Source organism: Mustela putorius, unplaced genomic scaffold (assembly GCF_011764305.1).
Source record: "Mustela putorius furo isolate JIRA1106 unplaced genomic scaffold, ASM1176430v1.1 tig00003972_pilon_pilon_pilon, whole genome shotgun sequence".
NCBI lineage: Eukaryota > Metazoa > Chordata > Mammalia > Carnivora > Mustelidae > Mustela > Mustela putorius.
The window spans coordinates 8575120-8597297 of NW_025422115.1; the positions used below are offsets into that span (position 1 = coordinate 8575120).

The following is a 22178-nucleotide window of genomic DNA, read 5'->3' on the forward strand; positions in this document are numbered from 1 at the left end:
ATTCATGCTGAAATGCTAACCTTCAATGTAATGGTGCTAGGAGGTGGGGCCGTTACCATGTGATTAGATCATGAGAGGAGCCCATTTCAATGCGATTAGTGCTCTTAGAAAGCAGACCTTAGAGGGCTCCCTAGCCCCTTCCACCATGTGAGGATACAACCAGAAGCCTGGGATCCAGAAGAAGCACCTGGCCACGCTGGCATCCTGATCGTAATTACACCGTGCTGGCTACTGTTGCAAGCACTGGCAAAGGGCAACACGTAGCCCCTGCCCCCAGGAAACGAACATTCATTCAGAATCAATCATGGGGATGCTGGAACCAGCTGGTATCAGTGCTCAAGAGCTGAGTGATACACCTTCTGTTTCAGTTTAAAAGGTCCATTGTTAAGCAGCCATTATTATACACTAAACTATATAACTTCACAATTAAACCATATGAAAAACAGAAATAATCAATACCCCACACTCCCTACTCCCTAACTAGTTGGCTGCATTTTATTGTTTCTTTGCTCTTGAGGTTATTCACATCTACTGTAGCAAGGCGGCGAGCAGCACATCTTAGGGAAAGTCAAGCGCACCGCTAAACCTTCCACGTGGACTCGCGGGCGTGGGGTCAGTGGAGCCCCCGCGTGCATCTGCTCACAGGAGCCCGCTTCGCCCTGACACTGAGCGCGCCACCTACTCGTCCCCCTAGGCCACTTTCCCAAAGACTCGGGACAGGGCTTCCCTCCGAGTGCACGTGCAGGGAGGGGACTCCAGGTGTGCTGGAGGAGGTGCACCGGGTCGCCCCGGACGGCTCTGCCAGCATCCGCTACTCTGGATGGGGGAAAACAATTAATATGGAAGAGAGGAGGATCGATCACTCGGGCCTCTACTTGCCGAGCCTGTGGCGAGCCGAGACGCGGGGATCGGCTGGGAATGCCTGAGCGCGCGGAGCTCCGTGGGAAGCGCGGGGAGGCCCGCCGGGGTCGCGGGCTGACTTTCTGGTGGGCGCTGCTGGCTCGAGGGATTCGCGCGGGCTGCTGGAGGCGGCGGGGCAGGGAGGGCGGAGGAGAGAGGAAGGGCTGGCGGGTGTGGTGGCGGAGCCCAGGTGCGAGTCCCAGGTGCGGGTCCCAGGTGTGCGCACGCGGTCCCAGCGGGGAAGGGCGGGCGGTGCTCCCCAGAGCCTCAGAAGTTCGGTGGCTGAAGCTGCGCTGGGGGCCCCACGCGTGTTGACGGGATGCCCGCGACTTGGAGGGTTCCTCTGTAAGGGCCTGTGAGACCGAATTGACTCCGGGATCGTGCAGATAGGCATTGTCTCTCTCGGAAAAGGTTACTGATGCAATGGTTTTAAAAAGGGATCTGGGGGCACCTGGGTGGCTCAGTGGGTTAAGCCTCTGCTTTCGGCTCAGGTCATGATCTCAGGGTCCTGGGATCGAGCCCCGCATCGGGCTCTCTGCTCAGCAGGGAGCCTGCTTCCCCCCCCCCCTCTGCCTGCCTCTTTGCCTACCTGTGATCTTTCTCTCTGTCAAATAAATAAATAAATAATCTAAAAAAAAGGGGGGGGATCTGTAATAGATTTCCATCTTAAAAAATAAAATGGGTAATTTTAGAGCGTAAGAAGTCTCAGAAGTTATGCCTGCGGAGCGCAGCGCTGGTCATTTTATGGCTCAGGGACACACCGATATTGCATGTAGACCCGGGATTAGGGCCCTGGTCTTCTGTCCCAAGCCCAGGATTTTCCTTACCTCAAGGGATACTGCCATTGCCATGTTTTACTTTGCCCACTCTGTTGAATTCATAAGTGTTTTTAATCCACGTGTGTTTTATTTTGTAGGAAGAAGAAATTGACTAAATGAGAAACATGAAGTCAAATAGGATTAGAATCCCACTTGTTATTTTTTCAAGTCAGGGAAGTAAGAGTATACAGGTGCTGGCACTCTGCAGTGAAATCCTGGGTTTTCTTACCGGAAACACCCCGTTTTTCTAATACTCATTATGTCAGAAGGGAAATCTCCTGCAAAGAAAAGAGCTCGTAGAAGTTTATCAGTCAGTAAAACTAAAAAAAATGCATGTAACTCTATTATTTCATTTTTTAACAATGTCCCACCTGCTAAACTTGCCTGCCCCATTTGTAGTAAAATGGTGCCAAGATTCGACTTAAACCGGCATCTCGATGAAAATTGTAACAGTGGTGACATCATTCCAGTTGATCTGAGGCAGGTTGGCTTAACGAATTCAGTTGCATCCTCAGTAAATTCAGCCCATACAGTCTTAGAAGATGTAACGCCAGAAAAGTTGTCACCATCAAAGACAAGTTTAACCCCTGACCAAAGTGGTTCAGCAAAAACGGGCATAAAACAGCAGACCAGCCCCTACTTTAAAAATAATAATGACTTGGTGTGCAAAACTCAAGATCAGCTGAGACATCATAATGTGAAAGTCATTACTCTGGGAAGCCTGTCATCTAAACTGTCCAGAAGATACACAGAAGCTAAAAGATCAATATGTAAGAAGAATGAGGAATTTGCCAGTAAGAGTCCACAGAGTCCCCCATCCACAGTGGTTAGGAGCCCAGTTTATAACTGTTCAGAGACAGAGGACAAGGATGAAATTTTGGAGAACAGTTCTCAAAAGGAGAACATGTTTACCTGTGACTCTTTTAATGAACAGAGAACTCAGGAACATACTGTAGAAGGCACTAAAACACTGGAAGCTGAAAGCCAAAATGCTACCCAGGAATGTGGGAGATCACCCCTCACCCCTGCCTTCTCAGATAACGCTTCTGTGTTGTTTTCACCAGATTTAACTCTTGGGAATCCATTGGGGTCTACTTCAGAGGACAGTCTTGAGTGGGAGACTGTCACAGGAATAGACGGAAAAGATGTTGAAAAATGTGAGGCAGGTAGTTGTGAAGAAGTAAAAATGACTGCTGCTTCAGAACCTAAAACACAATTGTCAGATTGGGAGGCAGAATCTCACAGTTCTACACAGGATGACTCTAAAGGTTGTAACCTCCAGGGCCTTCTGGAAGGTGACGGTGACTTAAAGAATGAAATCACTTGCAGAATTCCTTCGGAGCAGGGGTCAAGATGCGATGTTCCTGATAAAACGATTACGGTACCACCCAGACATCCTTACTACCTTCGGAGTTTCCTGGTGGTGCTGAAAGCTGTCTTTGAGAACGAAGAGGATAGGATGCTCTTTGATGAACATGAGAAGGAAATTGTAACTAAATTTTGTCAGTTATCAGGTATCTTAACCTTGTGTGCTTTCAAGTTTTTGTTTTCCATTTACTGTTCTGATGTGGGCAGTACTCATGACCACAAGGAGTCAGTGTGGTTCTGTGAGTCCTCTGGGAATACTCCTGGGACTCAGCGAGCTACAAGGCTTGAGAAGAATATGCATGAAAGACAGGATTTTGTATGTGCTTCTGCAGTAGCCTCTCCTTACAAGCTGCACTTTGGTTGTAATGGAAGCAGCTGTTTTTCCTTTGTGTGTATATTTGATGCTTGTAAAACAGCCTTTTCCACGTTAAGAAAAAAAAATACAGTGATTTAGAAGAGTGTACTTTGCATTCTGAGCATGTAATCAAGATGAACTGAGGTGGTTCTGTTGTTTTCACTTAACCATTTTCTCAAAAATGAAATAAAATACAGGAAAGAACACACCAAGGCATATTTTTTTCCTCCGATAATATGCTAGGTTTCTGGGCTCTGCCCTTTAAGGTCAGGGTGAGGAGGAATTGGAAACTTTCAGGCTAATTTGGTGCATTTAAAAATATTGGTCTATGCCTCAGTTCCTTGGCAGCCAGTGGTGGCTCCAAGCCGGTAGTGCAGATTTGGAGCAAAAACCACCCTTGTACTGTTAATCCAAAGGGCCATGATGGCTTTATGGAACTGAGTCCCCTTTGAGGTAGGAAAAGCTTATTTGGGGCTACACTGATCTCATAATTTGTAGTCAGATCTGACTCCAGTTGAGTTAAGAAAAAAAAAAATACCTGAAACATTACCAGTAAGGTTCAAGAGAAGGATTTTTGTTTTAAGTAAGCACAATGGAATTACAGACTTTGTATTACTTTTTAATGTGTGAGTGATACTTATCTGGGCAGTGTTGCATAAATTATCTACATAGCCCCCCATCTCTGCTTGTGCAGTCCTCACCAGAACATGGACATAAATGATAACCACATTGACTCCTCTATCAATGTGGTCGGTGCTGGTTACATTCATGTGAGCGTTCGAGTGGTCCATGGCTCTGTGCTTCTGTGTGACGGAGAAGTACGAATAGTTACCCTAGTGCAAGTTCTGTGGATTCTTGTGTATGGCTCCCACAGATACCATTTGCAATGTCTCTGTGTGAAAATAAGTACAGGTAATAAGAGCTTGCCTCTTTAAAGAAAAAAGGGGGGAAAATTGAAGATTTAAGAAGTATAGTTATACCATTTTAGAATTGGCAGAAATTTAAAGATAATCCCGGTAACAGGAAAACTCACCAGGTTAATTAAATAACTTTACCAGGATCACTGAGTTAGGGATGGCTACCTTACCAAAGCTATGCATACTTTGAAAATCTTTTCAGATTATATTCAGCCAACAATAGAATCATGCATAGTGAACTGAAAGCAGAGAACAAAATAACTAGAGTTTTGGGTAGGGCTTCTCTGAGGGAGGAACAATGGTGGTGGTGGGAAATGGGGAAACCGGTTCTTTGAAGTTTTGAAATGGCCAATCATCATTATCAGTATTGGAACTTTTTAGTGGTTGGTCCACCAATCATTGAATACCTCATTTTTTTTTTTTTTTTTTTAGATTTTGTTTGTTTATTTGACAGAGAGAGACCACAAGTAGGCAGAGAAAGAGGAAGAAGCAGGCTCCCTGCCGAGCAGGACCCGGGGCTCTATCCCAGGACCCTGAGATCATGACCTGAGCAGAAAGCAGAGGCTTAACTTAACCCACTGAGAAACCCAGGCACCCTTACCTCATCTTTTTTTTTTAATCTTTTCACCAACTTTGAAAGGAAGATGGTGTTACTGCCCCAGTCCCCCCCTTTTCTAACAGAAGAGAAAATGGAGTCTCAGTGAAGTTCATAGACTCGTATAATTCAGAAGTGGCAGAGGTGGCCCAAGGCTTCCTACCCTGGATGCTCTTCCTGTCCTGTGCTGACAGGTACACAAGACGGAGATGTCTCCATGAGGACTTCTATTTGAAGTAAATTTTATTTTCCAAAGGAAGAAAAATGTTTTCTTGGAAGATCAGTTTGAGTAAGCATAAAATGTATGTTTTGTTTTTGTTTTTTTTTTAAGATTTCATCTATTTATTTGACAGAGATCACAAGTAGGCAGAGAGAGAAGAGGCAGCAGGCTCCCTGCAGAGCAGACAGCCCAATGTGGGGCTCGATCCCAGGACCTTGGGATCATGACCTGAGCCGAAGGCAGAGGCTTGAACCCACTGAGCCACCCAGGCGCCCCTGTATTTATTTTTTTAAGATGTTTTATTTATTACATATAGAGAGCACAAGCATGCATGTAAGGTGAGGGGAAACACAAGGGGAGACTCTCAAGGAGACTACCCAGGGAGCCCGATGCAGGGCTTAATCTCATGATCCGTGAAATCATGACCTGAGCGGAAACCAAGAGTCAGATGCTTAACGGACTGAGCCACCCAGGTGCCTCGGCATAAGTGTTAGAATATGTTTTACTTTTACACTCAATTTCAAAACACGAATAGTGGTTGTTTTGAGAAGAGTGCTAATATTTTTCATCATCTTTCTTAACTTTATTCCAGATAGTGCTCAGAAGTTATATGTAAGACTTTTTCAACGTAAATTCAGCTGGATTAAGATGAATAAATTAGAATATGAAGAGATTGCCCCGGACCTAACACCTGTGATTGGAGAATTGCAGCAAGCAGGCTTTCTGCAGACAGGTATGGTTGGTCAAAGAAAATGTAAAATGAAAATAGGACATGAAGAGCTAAGTTCTATAGAATAATGGTGATACCAGTATGGTATCCTCTCCTGCTTGGTGCCTGGTAAATAGTAATTGTTTTTATTTTGTTTTGTTTTTAAATTGAGTTTTTAACCTGAGGACAGATTATTCATGTTAAAGCCATTCTTAGCCTGGGTGAAGACTACTGTTGTTTTCTTGACTGTCTCATGTTTAGGATGATAAAGTCCCCTTTGGAGAGCCACATGGCCATGGGCCGCCGAAGAAACTCCTCCCTCCTCAGCTCTCACCTTCCAGCAGGTCTGACTTATTCAGATGGCTCATCTTTGTGAGAGAATAAAGCTGGCTTGTTTGCAGCTAATACTACTTCTAGAATCTCCATCCACCCACTCCTACACACATACAGCTCTTACAGTTTTGGAGTTGGTTGCCTCAGAAGTTCGTTGATTTAAGCCGAGGAGACAGACGGATGGCCTTGCTCTTCTTGTCAGTGGCATTCCTTAAGCACCTACCCATACTGATTGCAGTATCGTATCAGAAATGTGGGCAGAGGGAGAATGGGAGTCTTGGGTAATTGCTGACAGTTTAGACTGAAACAAGCAAATCAGGCGAAAGCCCGATGGTTTCAGTGTGGAAGTTTGTTGCGGAGAGCAGTTGGTAAGGAGAGGGTAGGTGAGGTGGCGGGGCTGGGGCAGAGGCAGAGAGGCGTGGTAAAGAGGCTTGAATGTGAGGGACTGGGCAGCGGGACACGGCCCCGCTTGGAGCACTGTTTCCCACACGCCAGTGCCTTAAGGGCCACGTGGGAGCTTCTGTCCTCAGCTGACTGTGAGGATTTGGTGCGGATTCGGTGCAGATTTGTAAATTTACAAGTTTGGCAGGCGTGCTAGGTGAGCCTTGACTTACCTTTAAATGACCTTTAAGCAACAAAACCAGAACCCCAGTGGCTCACTGTTGCAAGTCAAGTCCAAGTCCTGCCCTCGATCTGTACGGCCCCTGGGCCCCAGCTCTGCTCACTCTGCCATGGCCACCGTCTGTCCGTGTTTTTCCTTGTGCTCGGTGCGCTCCCCTCACAGAGCCTTGTGCTTGCTGCCACACGCTCCCTCCCTCATTTCCTCTAGCTCGCTCTGTGCCACCTGTTCAGAGATTTGCCTGACTGCCCCGTGTATACAGCCATCCCTCCCACCATGTTTGCTTTGCCTTGCTCAGTTTTGTTTTTCTTTCTAGTCGTTACTGGCATGACATAGATACTTGCTTATATATAATATAAGTATATAAGAATATATATTTATATTTTTATTTTATATATATATATATGTATATGTATATATACTTGCTTATATATATACAAGGTGAGCTCCTTGTGGGCCAGGTGGTTGTGGTTTGTTCATTGTAGTGTGCACCGGGCCATCGAACGTTCCTCAGCATGATTGTGTACCCCGTAAGTAGTTACTAAATGGAGGAAAAAGACACTGCCCTAAGCTGTAAACACCTTGAAGGCAGACCAGCCAGGTATGACTCAGCTGAATCCCAGGCCTAGCCTGGTGTCTGGCTCCCATAATAGCAGACATGTTTATGTGTGTTGAGTGAGTGAACCCTTGAAGGGGTGTCCCTGCCAGAGCCTGTGGGGAGGGAGCAGAGCTGATGGTCAGTTTACTCCCTGACCTCTTTGGGAGAGGTCTGGTTGGAGGCCTTGTAATCAGAGAGCAAATACACCAGTGAATTTTTTATTTTTATTTTTATTTTTTATTTGACAGACAGGGATCACAAGTAAACAGAGAAGCAGGCAGAGAAATGGGGAAGCAGGCTCTCTGCTAGGACCCTGAGATCATGACCTGAGCCGAAGGCAGAGGCTTAACCCACTGAGCCACCCAGGCGCCCCACACCAGTGAATTTTTTAAGAGGATGTCCAGTCCATAGTAGCTATCCATATGTATCTTCATTTTATTCAGTGTCCTTTACTTCTTGGTAAGAAATTCTGTTCTATAAACTTCTATGAGATACCTACCATTTTCCATGTTCTGTAATAATTGGTTTGTCAAACTAATTACAGTTTCTTTTTAAGAGAGGAAAGGGGGTGGGGCGTAGGGAGAGGAGGAGAAAGAATCTTAAGCAGGCTCCATGCCCAGTGCAGAGCCTGATGCGGGGCTCAGTCTCTCAACCCTGAGATCGTGACCAGAGGTGAAAGCAAGAGTGGGACAGCTTAACCAATGGAGCCAACCAGTGCCCCTACTAATTACGATTTCTGCGGTAGAATATCATTATATTTGCATCTAACTAAGCTTCATTCTTCTTAAACTAAATAGAGCTAGAAAACAGTAAAAATCTTTAAAACTATGTTTAACCTTTTTTTTTTTTTTTAAATCCATTTCAGAGTCTGAGTTGCAAGAACTCTCTGAAGTGCTTGAACTGCTTTCTGCTCCTGAACTAAAAGCCCTGGCGAAGACCTTTCACTTGGTGCATCCCAACGGACAGAAACAGCAGCTGGTGGACACCTTTCTCAAACTGGCCAAACAGCCTTCAGTCTGCACTTGGGGCAAGAATCAGCCTGGAGTCGGTGCAGTGATTTTAAAAAGGTTTTGTTGGATATTGTTACAGTAAAAAACATTTAAAATGTTGATAGCACAGATTAACTCATGATAACAAATGGTACTTTTTTTTGGATTATAATTGCTTATTTCATTTGCATTTAGATTGAGAAGGCAGAACAACTGTATAACAATAGTCTGGATTCTTTCTTGGTTTATTATTAATAATTCTTGTAATAATATTCTAGGAATAAGAAAAATAAGGAGGCAGTAAGCATTTGGTAAATTCTCATTTTATTATTCAAGAAAAATGTAGTTACAAGTACTGTTCCTACAGGATTTAAGGGTAATATATTAGGTCAAATACTTACTTTAGTCAACTTTTTATTCAAGTGTAATCTGTCAGTCTTCCTATGCAACTTTTTTTTTTTGTCAGACAGAGATCACAAGTAGGCAGAGAGGCAGGTGCAGAGAGGGGGGGGAGAAGCAGGCTCCCCACCGAGGAGAGAGCCCGATTCGGGCCTCGATCCTAGAACGCTGAGATCATGACCTGAGCTGAAGGCAGAAGCTTTAACTCACTGAGCCACCTAGGCCCCAAAATGCAATATTTCTTGAGTCTAGGACATAAAATTTACCAGAAACTGTGGTTTGTTTCTTTTGCCTTTTTTTTTTTTTTAAAGATTGTATTTATTTATTGGACAGAGAGAGAGAGATCACAAATAGGCAGAGAGGCAGGAAGAGAGAGAAGAAACAGGCTCCCTGCTGAGTTGAGAGCCCAATGTGGAACTCGATCCCAGGACCCTGAGATCATGACCTGAGCTGAAGGCAGAAGCTTAACCCATTGAGCCACCCAGGCGCCCCTATTTATTTTGCTTTTGTGAATACCTTGAACTGTTTCAATTTGGGAAAGATGTAAATTCGAGAATTTATTTCTTCTACTCACATTATCTATAAAAAACAACTATATTAATTTTAGTCTAGGAATCCACTGTTCTTGAGTTGTTAAGGATGAAGTGAGTGATGCTGTTGAAAACACTTTAAAACAATGTCAGTGTTATTTATTTTGTCTAATATATTGTGTGTATATCTGAATGTACATACCTTCATACATGTGCATGTGCTCAAGTGACTTGAGCTCTTGTGTACCAGGAGCCCATCTTTGTTGGGAAGGTACTACAAATATTAGTACTTTATAAAACATGCGTATAGATGAGGCATGCATTATTAAGAAAATTGTCACTACTAACACTTCAAAAAGTTTATACCATAGATTTTAAAAAATATTTTAATTATCTATTTATAGCTAGTTGACTTTAGGATTATAAAATCCTCATCTTTCTGGTATGTTAAATGTCCCCTAAGTCTTTTCTTTTTAAATTTTTTTATTAAAATTTTATTTTAATTCCAGTCGATTAATGTACAGTATTATATTAGCTTAAGGTGTACAATATAGTGATTCGGCACTTGGGTACAATACCCAGTGCTCATGATGACCAGTGTCCTCCTTATTCCCCATCACCTGTTTAACCCATCTCCATGCTCCCTTCCCCTTGCGCAACCGCCAGTTTGTTCTCTGGAATTAAGTCTGTTTCTTGATTTCTCTCTTTTTTTTCCCTTTACTTGTTTGTTTTGTTTCTTAAATGCCATATATGAGTGAAATCATATGGAATTTGTCTTTCTCTGACTTATTTCACGTAATATTCTCTGGCTCCACCCATGTCATTGCAAATGGCAAGATTTCATTGTTTTTTTTTTAATGGCTGAATAATATTCTATTACACACACACACGCACACACACACACACACCCCATATCTTTATCCATTCATCAGTTAATGGACACTTGGGCTGCTTCCATAAGTTGGCTACTGTGAATAGTGCTGCTGTACACATCAGGGTGCATGTATCCCTTGGAATTAATATTTTTGTATTCTTTGGGTAAATACCCAGTAGTGCAATTGCTGGATTATAAGGTAGTTCTATTTTTAACTTTTTCAGGAACTTCCATACTGTTTTCCAGAGTGGCTGCATCACTTTGCATTCCCACTAACACTGCAAGAGGGTGCCTTTTTCTCCGTATCCTCACCAGTACCTGTTGTTTCTTGTGTTGTTGATTTTAGCTATTCTGACAGGTACGAGGTACTATCTCACTGTAGTTTTGATTTGCATTTCCCTGATGATGAGTGATGATGAACATCTTTTTTTACGTTTCTTGGCCATCTGGATGTCTTCCTTGGAAAAATGTCTGTTCATGTCTTCTTGCCCATTTTTTAAATTGGATTATTTGTTTTTTGGGTGTTGAGCTTTGTAAGTTCTTTATATATTTTGGATACTAATCCTTTATTGGATATGTTATTTACAAATCTCTTCTCCCATCCCATAGGCTGTCTTTTAGTTTTGTTATTTCCTTCTCTATGCAGAAGCTTTTTATCTTGATGAAGTCCCAATAGTTTATTTTTGGTTTTGTTTCCCTGCCTCTGGAGACATATCTAGAAAGAAGTCGCTACAGTCAATGTCAACGAGGTTACTGCCTATGTTCTCCTCTGGGATTTTTTTGGTTTCCGGACTCATATTTAGGTCTTTAATCCATTTTGAATTTATTTTTGTGTCTGGTATAAGGAAGTGATCCAGTTTCCTTCTTCTGCATGTTCCTGTCCAGTTTTCCCAACATCGTTTATTGAAGATGCTGCCGTTCTCATTCTTTCTCATTGGATATTCTTTCCTGCCTTTTTTTTTTTAAGATTTTATTTATTTATTTGTTAGAGAGAGAGCGCATGCACAAGCAGGGGGAGTGGCAGGCAAAGGAAGAAGCTGGCTCCCTGCTGAGCAAGGAACCGGATATGGGACTTGATTCCAGGACCCTAGGATCATGACCTGAGCTGAAGGTAGATGCTTAACTGACTGAGCCACCCAGGGGTCCCATATTCTTTCTTGCTTTATTGAAGATTACTTGGCCATATAATTGTGGATTCACTTCTGGATTTTCTGTTCTGTTCCATGGATCTATGTGTCTGTTTTTGTGCCGGCACCATAGAGTTTGATGACTGCTGCTCTGAGTGTGCCTGGCTGGCTCAGTTGGTAGAGCGTGGGATTCTTGATCTTGGGATTGTGCGTTCGAGCCTTATGTTGGCTATAGAGATAACTGATTACCATAACCTCGTCATATAACTTCAAGTCTGGAATTGTGATTCCTTCAGCTTTGCTTTTCTTTTTGAAGATTGCTTTGGCTATTTGGGGTCTTCAATGGTTCCATACAAATTTTAGCCTTGTTTATTCTAATTCTATGAAAATGCCATTAGTATTTTGACAAGGATTGCATTAAATATGCAGATTGCTTTGGGTAGCATAGACATTTTAACCATATTTTTTCTTCCATTCCATGAGCATGGAATGCCTTTCCATTTCTTCGTGTCATCTTTACTTTCTTTTACCATTGTTTTATAGTTTTCAGACGACAGGTCTTTCACCTCTTTGTTTAGGTTTATTCCTAGATACCTTATTATTTCTGGTGCAATTGCAAATGAGATTGTTTTCTTAATTTATCTTTCTGTTGCTTCATTATTGGTGTATAGAAATGCAACAGATTTCTGTACATTGATTTTGTATCCTGCATTCTAAGTCCTTTCTGTAATTGTATTTAAATATTTTATGTTATCCTTATATAACATTTTATAAGTAAATGAACATTAAAATTAGCAGCCCTCTTTCAGCATAAACACTAAGCATATGAACAGAAATAAAAGAAATAAGGCTAACTTTTTTTTTTATCCCTGACTTTGGACTTGTTAGAAACATAACATTCTCAAGCCTATTTTAGTTATACTAAAATCTCTGTCCTTCAGGACTGTACTTTATTTCTGCATTTTGTTGTAGAGCCCAGCAGTGGAACCTGAGTCTCTGACAGCCCTCAGGAGGGCAGTGCCTTGTTATCATACTCTGTTGTTATCATGAAGAAATAAAAAAAGGCACATTATTTATACTTCCTTAATCCCAGTAGGTAATCATTGTTTATTTTACTATGTTTAATGGTTCCCTCTGAGCTCAGAGACCTGGAGGTGGAAGAAGTGGGCACTTTATATCAGTATAGATGAATGGTTCTCAATTCATGATAGTGTGATAGGAATCTCACTTCTGTCCCCCCACGTACCTGATAGCAGCAGTGATTTCTGCAACGCTCCTAGAGATGCAGCACTGCTTTTGGGTTAGTAGCTGCTGGGATGGATGGGAAAAGTTAGGTCTTCCACTAGGCCAGTGGTTCACAACTGGGGGCTACTTTGCCCTTCATGGAACATCTGTTAATGTCTAGAGGCATCTTTGATTGTCCTGATGAAGAGGGAAGTGGGTACTGCTGGCTTTAGTGAGTAGAGACCAGTGATGCTGCTGAGCATCCTGTAATGCCCAGGACAGCACCCTCCTCCCCACAAAGAATTATCCTGCCCTGGGGCACCTGGGTAGCTCGGTGGCTTAGGCCTCTGCCTTCAGCTCAGGTCTTGATCTCAGGGTCCTGGGATCGAGCCCTGAGTCAGGCTTTCTGTTCGGCAGGGAGCCTGCTTCCCTTCCTCTCTCTGCCTGCCTCTCTGCCTACTTGTGATCTCTGTCTCTGTCAAGTAAATAAGTAAATTCTTTAAAAAAAAAAAAAAAATTATCCTGCCCAGATGTCAATGGTGCCAAATTTAAGAAACCCTGTTCTGGATGGTATACAAATTGTAAGAGCCAGAGGGCCCAAGTGGCTCTGAATTTATTTCAGACCTCCAGGTCTACCTTGAAGGCATCCAGAATCAAACTGAATTTCCTCTCAGGTTACCCTGGAGTGGAGATGTTTCTGGACCACTTTGCAAATCACAGAACAGCACCAAATCTTGGTACTACTTCTTCGTGCACAAAATAATGCTACCTAACCACCAGCTTATGGCATTTTATTTCACTTTTTCAAAAAAAATTTTTATTCAATAATCTCTGTGTCCAACATGGGGCTCAAACTCACAACCCCAAGATCAAGAGTTACATGCTTTTCCAACTGAGCCAGCCAGGCACCCAAATAATGATATTTTAAATAAGTAACTATTATTTAATCTGAATGTCACTTGTCAAGAGGTGAGAATGGCTAATGTCGAATAGATAATACTTTTATGACTTTTCCTGGTATTTTACACATTCATGACCCATGTAAACCCTATGTTGCTCTTTTGTTGTGCCAAACCATGTGTGCAACCATTTGGAGATGGAATTTCACATACTCTTCACCATATTCCTAGGTGGACTCTGAGCCCCAAAGAGGCTAAGTTAGGCTCCAGGGTTGCACAGCTGGAAGTGGTAGATTAACTTTAGGCTTAGAATAATGAAGGCCACTTATCTTTATTTTTTTCTGAAAGTAATTTGTAAACTCTAACATCCAAATGCTTTTTAAGAAACCAGAAGGTTATTTCTGTATTTTACATTTTTCAGAGCTAAAGGCTTGGCAGGACAGTCACTGCGAGTCTGTAGAGGTCCTCGTGCTGTTTTCTCCCGGGTCTTGCTGCTATTTTCATTGACGGACTCACTGGAAGATGAGGATGCTGCCTGTGGAGGTCAGGGACAGCTTTCTACTGTGCTCTTGGTCAATCTTGGCCGAATGGAGTTTCCCAGGTACACCATCAATCGGAAAACCCAAATCTTCCTAGACAGAGACGATCTTATCAGGTAAGATCATATTAGCTCATAGTAATAACTGTGTCACTTTACATGTATGTAAAAGGTTTCATTATTATTGTTTGCCTTTTACAGTAGAAACCTAAGTCCACAGCCAAAGCAGTTTTTTAAGTTTTTTGTGTTTTTGTTGTCTTTCTGCCTGACTTGTATACGTTTCCGAGACTCTAAGGAGAATGTAGAAATGTGCTTAGATTAAGGTTGCCAAAACCAATGAGTTTTGAGTTAGAACTACAAAAATTTTCCCTGACTCATTTTCCCAAGTAGCTTTGGCAGGAAGTGTATTGTAAATACAGACATTTGAACAAAACCTGCCTTGTGAATATGTTGTTGGCATGAACAAAGCTGAAGGTGAGTGTTTTCCTAGCAATAGTGCTTCAGCTAAAGCTAATACTAATCTGTGTGAATATACTCGAATCATGCACATGCTAGGTTAGAGATTGTCACCAATCTGTTTTGGTACGTGCACTCAGTGAATGTTTGTTCTGTCAAAAGTAGGTTTAGGTAAAGAATGGTATAGGTCTTAGAGGAAAAAAAAATACTTGGATTTCCTTTAAAAACTCGTCATTGATAAGAAAGATAAATTCAGATTCCTAAAATGGCACTTTTGATTCTTGACTTAAAGTTTATGACTAAGAAGCAACTGAAATTGATTCTGATATGTGATTTTAGGAGAGTTGTTTATATTTGTCTAATGTGTTCTTTAAAAATAACATTGAGGGCGCCTGGGTGGCTCAGTGGGTTAAGCCGCTGCCTTCGGCTCAGGTCATGATCTCAGGGTCCTCAGAGTCCCGCATCGGGCTCTCTGCTCAGCAGGGAGCCTGCTTCCCTCCCTCTCTCTCTCTCTCTGCCTACTTGTGATCTCTGTCTGTCAAATAAATAAATAAAATCTTAAAAAAAAATAATAACATTGAAATTATTGAATCAAAGCAGCATTGATATAAACTGACTCTAGCCCAGTTTTCTTAGCTCTCAGGAAGCTCACTGTCTTATTTGTGTTTGATTGGAATAAATTCTTCTAATAAGAATATGTCCTTACTCTATTTTGAGTTGTCTCGTATTTTTTTACCTTTTCATTTTTAGTGAGTCTATGCTGTTCTCTTTTGAGAGACTGTGTACACTGAAGGCAAGTTCCAATCTCTGTACAAATGAACTGTGAAACCACCCTGTGCCTCAGTTTCCTTATCTGTGAATAGGGAGAATAATAGTATATTCCTCCAGATCTCTGTTAATACATGTAAAGTGCTTAGAGCCTGCCCTTGGGGATGGCTTAGTATATCTTAGTTAGCATTATACTTGTCCTTATTACTGTCATATCTAAGAGAGATTACTTTTCAGTTCTGTGATTGAGAAAACTGTGTTGACAGGTTTAAAAGGGAGAGAGCTAGGAGAAAAAAGAAACCCTGTCAGATTCCTTTGAGAAAGTAGGTATCCTATAAATAATAACTGAAACTTCTTTTGTTGGACAAAGGGCCTTAACATATAAATGAAATTGGGTTTAACTGACTTCAGGAATGGTAATTGTATAATACCTGGTCACATGACACCTCGTCTGAGAACTCTTATTGGTCATAAGGGTACATGAAATAATTTATCCTGTCTTTCCTTTTTCTTCATTCATCAATATACTTGACTTGAGTGTTGAGTACCTATTATGGGCCTAGGTGGTGGGGTTCCATCAAGAACTCAGAGTCTTTGCCACCATGGGGTTCTGTTTTCTTGGGGGAGACAGAAAAGAGAAGAATCGTAGCATGTGAAAAGTGCTGTGATGATTGAGGGGCAGACTGGGCAGGTTCCATGTTGTAGAGAGTGTCCCTGGAGAGGTGACGTTCCACTTGAGCCTCAGGATTGAGGGGAGGGGGTGTGCATTTAGGTCACGCTGGGAGCATGCATGAGGCAGGAGCCTCAGGAGGCTCCTGAGGTAGGAGCGAGCTTGCTGAGGTGGAGAAACTCTGAGGTGGAGAAGACCTCTGTGACCACAGCCCCAGGGCAGTAGTCTGACAGGAAGGTGGGGCCTGGGACACTCAGCCTCAGAAGCCCCATGAGCAGACTCAGTGGTGTTCTCTGAGCAGTGAGCATCCGTGGAAGAGGTTTAGGCAGGCCAGTGATCTGTTTCACATTTTCCAAAAGCATCCTGTGGAATAGGAGGTGAAAGGAAGCAAGGGAAGCCATGAGAAGGCCGGCTTAACCTTGCTGGTCTTGACTGGGCCGTGGCAGTGGCAATGAGGTGAATGGAAGGAGGAGAGACAAGCCTTGATTTTGATTTTGATTATGAGTATGACCAGATACTGTGGGAGAAGGACAAGCATGAGTCATGGAAGGCTCTGGTGTTCCGACTGGGCTGGGGGTACCATCCATGAGCCTGGGGATCAGGGAGGGATGGCGGGAGGGATGGCAGTGCTGGGTGGGGATCGCTGTTTGGGACGCCCACTGGCCATTCAGGTGAGGCACCGGACGTGCCAGCAGGTGCTCAGGGAGGAGCTCCAGCCTGGAGAGAGCATTTGGAGTCACCAGCACGTGGATGGTGTTGGAGGCCCTGGAACTGGAGAGACCCCCAAGCGGGGATGCAGAGGACCGAGCTGTGGCAGCCAGCGTTCAGAGGTCAGGGAGAGAGGAGCAGCGAGGAAAGTCGGGGTCGGGGGGATCAGGAGCACGTGTGACGTGGAAGTCGAGAAAAGAGTGGCTCGGGGCGGGGGAGGTCGCGTGTCTGCAGTCACTCGGAGGCTGAGTAGTTGTGAGCCTGGAAGTAGAGCCGTTGGATTTAGCGAGGTGTGCGCAGCTGGTGGCCTGTGTTAAGAGCCGCTTCAGAGAAATTTGCGGAGGATGACGGTGAGGACTGGAGCCATTCTGGGAAGAAAGGGAGTCAGAGGTTGGCTTTGAAGCAGCTGCTGCTGCAGTGGAGTGTAAGGGCAAGCAGTATTGTTCTGCTGTCGAGGGCACCGTGGGAGGGTGTTTGTGTACTCGGGCCCTGCCCACCGGTGGAAAAGAAACGCTGACTGGAAGGAGGAGGGGACAGACAGGAAGGGCAGGCCTTGGGGAGACGGGAGGGCTGGGGTTCGGGGCACTGGGGGAGGGGAGAGTGGAGGCTGGGGTGGGGCGGCTGTGATGGGAATCTGAGAGGTTCCCCTCCCACGGCCTCGGTCCCTGCAGGAGAGTCTGATGGGGAAGCTTGCATGGGGAGTGCGGTTGGGAAGGCAAAGGTAAGACCCAGCAGTCCTACAGGGTGGGCAGGTGGGCAGGCTCCCCAGGGGAGCAGGGCTGGCCTGAGGTGTGGTCTTGGATTACAGTGAAGCCTACCAGCCTGGCTCAGCATAGTTCAGGGAGCTGGGGGTCCAGGCTCAGAGGGGGTGGTCACCGTGGACACCGTGATGAGAGTGGGCCCGATGTCCAGTGCGGATTCACCAATGAATAGTAGCTGGTTGACTGCGGGGAAGAGGTGGAAGCCTGCAGGACAGGAGGCTCTGTGGCTGGAGAAAAGGGTCATGGTGGGTCTCGGTGAAGTTGGAGAACTGTTTCCATCACTAAGTGAACCGAAAGGATTGGAGGTGGAGGTCAGTGAATGAAATGCCTAAAATGAAGGTTTTGAGGGTGATGCAGTGCATGGGAGACAGCGGTTCTGAGCAGCCGTGGGCATGTGGGTAGCAGAAGGGAGGTGGAGAAAGGGTTATTGGCTGGAGGTCTCCAGGCTGGGCGTGCCCTCAGTGTCACAGACGTTGAAGTCTCAGGCCATTGTGGCTGGAGACGCGAGGCAGAGCAAGACAAGACAGGAGGCGGGCTGGTGCCCACAAGGAGGGAGCACAGGCTTCCAAGGAATAGGGGGCTTTCAAGGAGGGGGCAGTAAGATTTGGAAGCAGCTGCAAAGAAAGGGAGTCTCCTCCATCTGTCTCTGGGTAGGAGGGTTGTGAGAAGAGCTATCCCCCATGTGAGAGGGCTGGGGGTGCAGCATGGAGAGGGAGGCCGTGTTTTTAGCTGGGGTTTAGAGGATGCAGGAGACACAGTGGGTGGGGGGAAGGGGCTGAGGAAATGGGAGAGGGGCTGATGAACGGGAAGTTCCCAGCAGTACTGGGAGGTATGGATGAGATGAGAGCCAGTAACCCTATCCAGTGGCACTGGAGATGGATCCGGAGATGAGGCACGATGGGGTTGGTCTCAGTGGCCCCTCGAAGGTGGGGCTTGTTCGATCCATAGGGCTGGGAGTGTGGAGGCTGCTCCTGACGCTCCTGACCATGGAGGAGGTCCTGCGGGGCCGGGCCAGCTTCTGGACAATTCTCCCTGTTGCATTCCCTTTTCTTATCAACCTTAGAATTATCCAGTAGCATTTTATGAGAGAATTAGATCTAAGAGTTCTTGAGCAAATTTCTACATTGAGAGGCAATTTCTTTTCTTCTTATTTGAACACGTTTGCCCATAGTAATATTTTGTGCTTTTCTTTTAGGTGTGAGTCCAAAATACAATGACCTTGCACTCAAAGTATCACTTGGGCAAATGTCTTTGTTTTGGGTACCTAAAGAGGCAAGAAGTTGTCTCTGTTTAGCTAAGTGGTTTCATAATCTTTCAGCATTGCTGTCTCCCAAAGAGTGTCTCTTTGGGCAGCCTTTGCCGGGCTACCTCTGACCGAATGACTGTTACCAGATCTATGCCCTAATGTGATTTGGAAGTCGGTTATGTGTTTCTGGGGTTGCTGCCAGATTTTTGAATGAATGAATGAGTACCAAGAATCAGAACTGATGAGCTGATCAATACTACATTTCTATAATGGAATGTGTTATGTAACAACATGTGAATGTTTTTATCTTTCTAGCTGGCTAGCCTGTATTCATTGTTTCAGGCTACTTCAGGGCCATCCTACCGTGTTTTTACTAGAATCAGATTTAAATACCCTTCATACTTTCAAAAAACACACTTTGCCCTTCAGGGTTAGATCTCGGGGATAGGATGTGGTGTGTGTTATGTAAATGTTCATTCACATTTGAACTTGGATGCTGTGGGGGTTTTCCCCAGATATGCAGCCGCTGCGCACATGCTGAATGACATTTCTACCGCGATGGCCAACGGGAACTGGAAAGAAGCTCACGAGCTCTCTCAATGCGCAAAACGTGATTGGAACAAACTGAAAAGCCACCCTTCCTTGAGGTGAGATCTTTTCCAGGTACCTGTTAAGATTTATTTCTCTAACCAAGTTGTTCTGACCACTTGAGGTAATTCTCTTCGTGAAGCCCTTAGTCCTTTTGTTCCGGGGTCAGATCAGCTGTGCAGTTGAATTCCCCACTTGATTTGTGTAGTCAGTGTTGTGTGAGGAAGAAGGAAATGTCTGCAGGTCTGAAGTGAATTTTCTATAACTCGAATCGCTATACAACAGGCATGGGAGTAAACAAATGGGCTTTCCATTTGTCTTCTTTTTTTCTTTTTTTAATTGAGATATAATTGACATAATATTGTATCAGTTTCAGGTCTACAGCACGATGATTTGATATTTCTGTCTTGCAGAATGATCATCACAGTCTAGTTAACATCCATCACCATATTTAGAAAATTTTTTTCTACTCTCAGTAAATTTCAGTTATGCAATCCAGTATTATTAACTGAATATACAGTATTATTAACTGAGTTAATAACTGAGTTATTAATACAGTATTATTAACCTCATGCTGTACATTACATTCCCATGCTGTCTGTACATTACATCCCCATGGCTCACGTATTTTGTAACTGAAAGTCTGTACTTTTTAATTCCTTTCACCCTTTTTATGCATCTCCTATTCCCTTAACTCACCATCTTTTGGTATGTTCGCTTCTCTGAACATTGGTCAGCTGAATTTAAATGTTTGGGAAACCCAGAAGCAGGAGGTAAGAGCAGGTGGTAAGAGCCATGGTAGATGTGTTCTTCCAATGGAAATTCAAGTAGGTGTTAATCTGAAAAAGAAAACTAAATTAACATTTTCTTTAAAAGTTCAAGTACACAACACATGATTTTTTTTTTCTTCATGTTAAACATATTCTGTATTTGTTAAGAAATTTTGTTCCTTTATTTTTACATAGGGGTGAGAAAAATTTGTGTTATTCACTAGCTCTTTTAAAAAAAACCTTTAGGATATAAAGTTCATATAGAAATGATAATGACTTAAAAATCATCGCCAAGAAAATAGCCTTTAAAGTTAGGAAAAAAAAAAACAAAACTGCATTTGCCCATATTTCCTTTAGAAGAATTCTATAATTCAGATTGAAAATTAAGCCATTCCCTGAAAGGCCTTTCTAGAAATAAGATAATCAATGTAGAGTCGCTACTCCTATGATACCCATGGACACTGGAAGATCTTCTTATGACAAGTTAGGTCAATTTATTAACATTTCTCACACCAAGCAGCAAGACAAATGGTTAAAACAAGTTAGTAGGTGATTTTCTTCATCAAAAAAAAAAAAGAAAAGAAAATCATAGCTGGGAAGTTAGATGACTGTAAACCAGAGTTTGGTAGACGACTTTCATAAAAGGCTGGCTGGCTTCTGTGGCAGCTGCTGACCTCTGCTGCCCCCAGCAGAAGCAGCCCCAGGAGGAATGTGAACGAACCGGAGGGGCAAGATGCCAGCACTATTTATGGACTGAAATTTGAGTTGTGCATAATTTTCACATGCCACAGACTATTCTCCTTTTCATTTATTTTAACCATTGCCAAATGGGAAAACCATGCTTAGTCTGCAGGACATAGAAAATCAGCTGGTGGGCCCAGGATTTGGCCTGGGTTTGCTGACCCCTGGCTTAGAAAATTTCAGTGGTTCTTATTTTATCCCAAGGAGTGTCCTAGGAAATGGTGGCTGGCTAGAAGAATGCAGGTTTGTGATATAGAAAACTGCGTACAACTGACAATATTTGGAGTGTATCTTTTTAGAAGCTAAAAATTCGGTCTGCTTTGTCTCTTTTTATATTGTTTTGTCACAAATAAATCAGATTGCTAAACTGCTGGTGTCCGTCTTCATTTTAGATACCATGAGAACTTACCAGTGTTTCTGCGCTGTTTTACTGTTGGGTGGATTTATACAAGGATTTTGTCTCGGACTGTTGAAATATTGCAGCGACTTCACATGTATGAGGTTAGAGCACAAGCCCCGACCCCTGGCTTACTGGTAGGTCAGCGGTAAGCTATACAGGAGAGCCCGCCTGACAGCATTTTCCACTTGCTTAGCATACAGGAATGTCACGAAATGTCACGAAAGCATGCTTGATGTGGGCAGCCTGCTGTCTCCAGGGTTAGTGGGGAGATGGCCAAAGAGAACCAGCCATCTCTTCTGCGTGTGAGTGGCTGTGCATGCACCAGAAGGGCCTGGTGGTCCTGGACGGAGCCGTGCTGGGAGCCCCAGCCTAAGTGAGTCTCTGTCAGGGCTCCACGTGTGACTTGGGAGGGCTCCCAAAATCTCCGAGGTGGAAACCTCACCTCTGCTCATGTTTCTCTGACAGCTGGCAGGGTCTGCCTGGAAGTAATTTAAAATCACAAATCAGAGATTTGGTCCCATCCCTTCCCTATACAAAATGTGAGAGTGGTAGAGTTAGCTTTTGTTATGTTAACGTTTCTATGTGGAAAAATGCTATTTTACAAAGAGGATACATGGAACTTGGGCTTCTTAGAATTTTTTTTTTTTTTAAGATTTTATTTATTTATTTATTTGACAGAGAGAGAGAGAGATCACAAGTAGGCAGAGAGGCAGGCAGAGAGAGAAAGAAGCAGGCTCCCTGCTGAGCAGAGAGCCCGATGCGGGGCTCGATCCCAGGACCCTGAGATCATGACCTGAGCCGAAGGCAGCGGCTTAACCCACCCAGGCGTCCAGAACTTGGGCTTCTTAACATGGGTCCACGAAACCCAAGAGGGTCCATGGGATTGGCTTTGGAGAGACATAGTTGTGAGTATATGGGCGTTTGTGCTGCACGTTCTGCAAGAAGACATTAGATGTTGAAAGAGATCGATGAACCATAAAACCGAACAGTTTGTGTATAAATCTAGACCCAAAAGACTCCCTGCTGAGAGGGGTGTTTAGATGAACACACTGGTCACT

At 43.8% G+C, this 22178-nt stretch overlaps 1 protein-coding gene across 7 annotated transcripts in view; it reads left to right on the plus strand.

Annotated features, from left to right (window-relative positions):
* The first annotated feature begins 891 nt into the window (after positions 1-891).
* FAN1 (FANCD2 and FANCI associated nuclease 1) overlaps positions 892-22178 on the plus strand; it is a 32947-nt gene continuing 11660 nt past the window's right edge. For 4 of the 7 annotated variants that reach the window (XR_001180707.2, XR_200002.3, XM_004759856.3 and 1 more), the window contains exons 1-7: positions 892-986; positions 1817-3232; positions 5766-5906; positions 8298-8499; positions 13896-14129; positions 19137-19268; positions 21113-21221. Coding sequence is in view for 5 of the 7 variants with exons in the window: in XM_004759856.3 (XP_004759913.1) it covers positions 1978-3232; positions 5766-5906; positions 8298-8499; positions 13896-14129; positions 19137-19268; positions 21113-21221 (2073 nt within the window). In the remaining 2 variants the exon portion in view is untranslated. The other 3 variants (XM_004759858.3, XM_004759857.3, XM_004759859.3) reach the window with 3 other exon arrangements.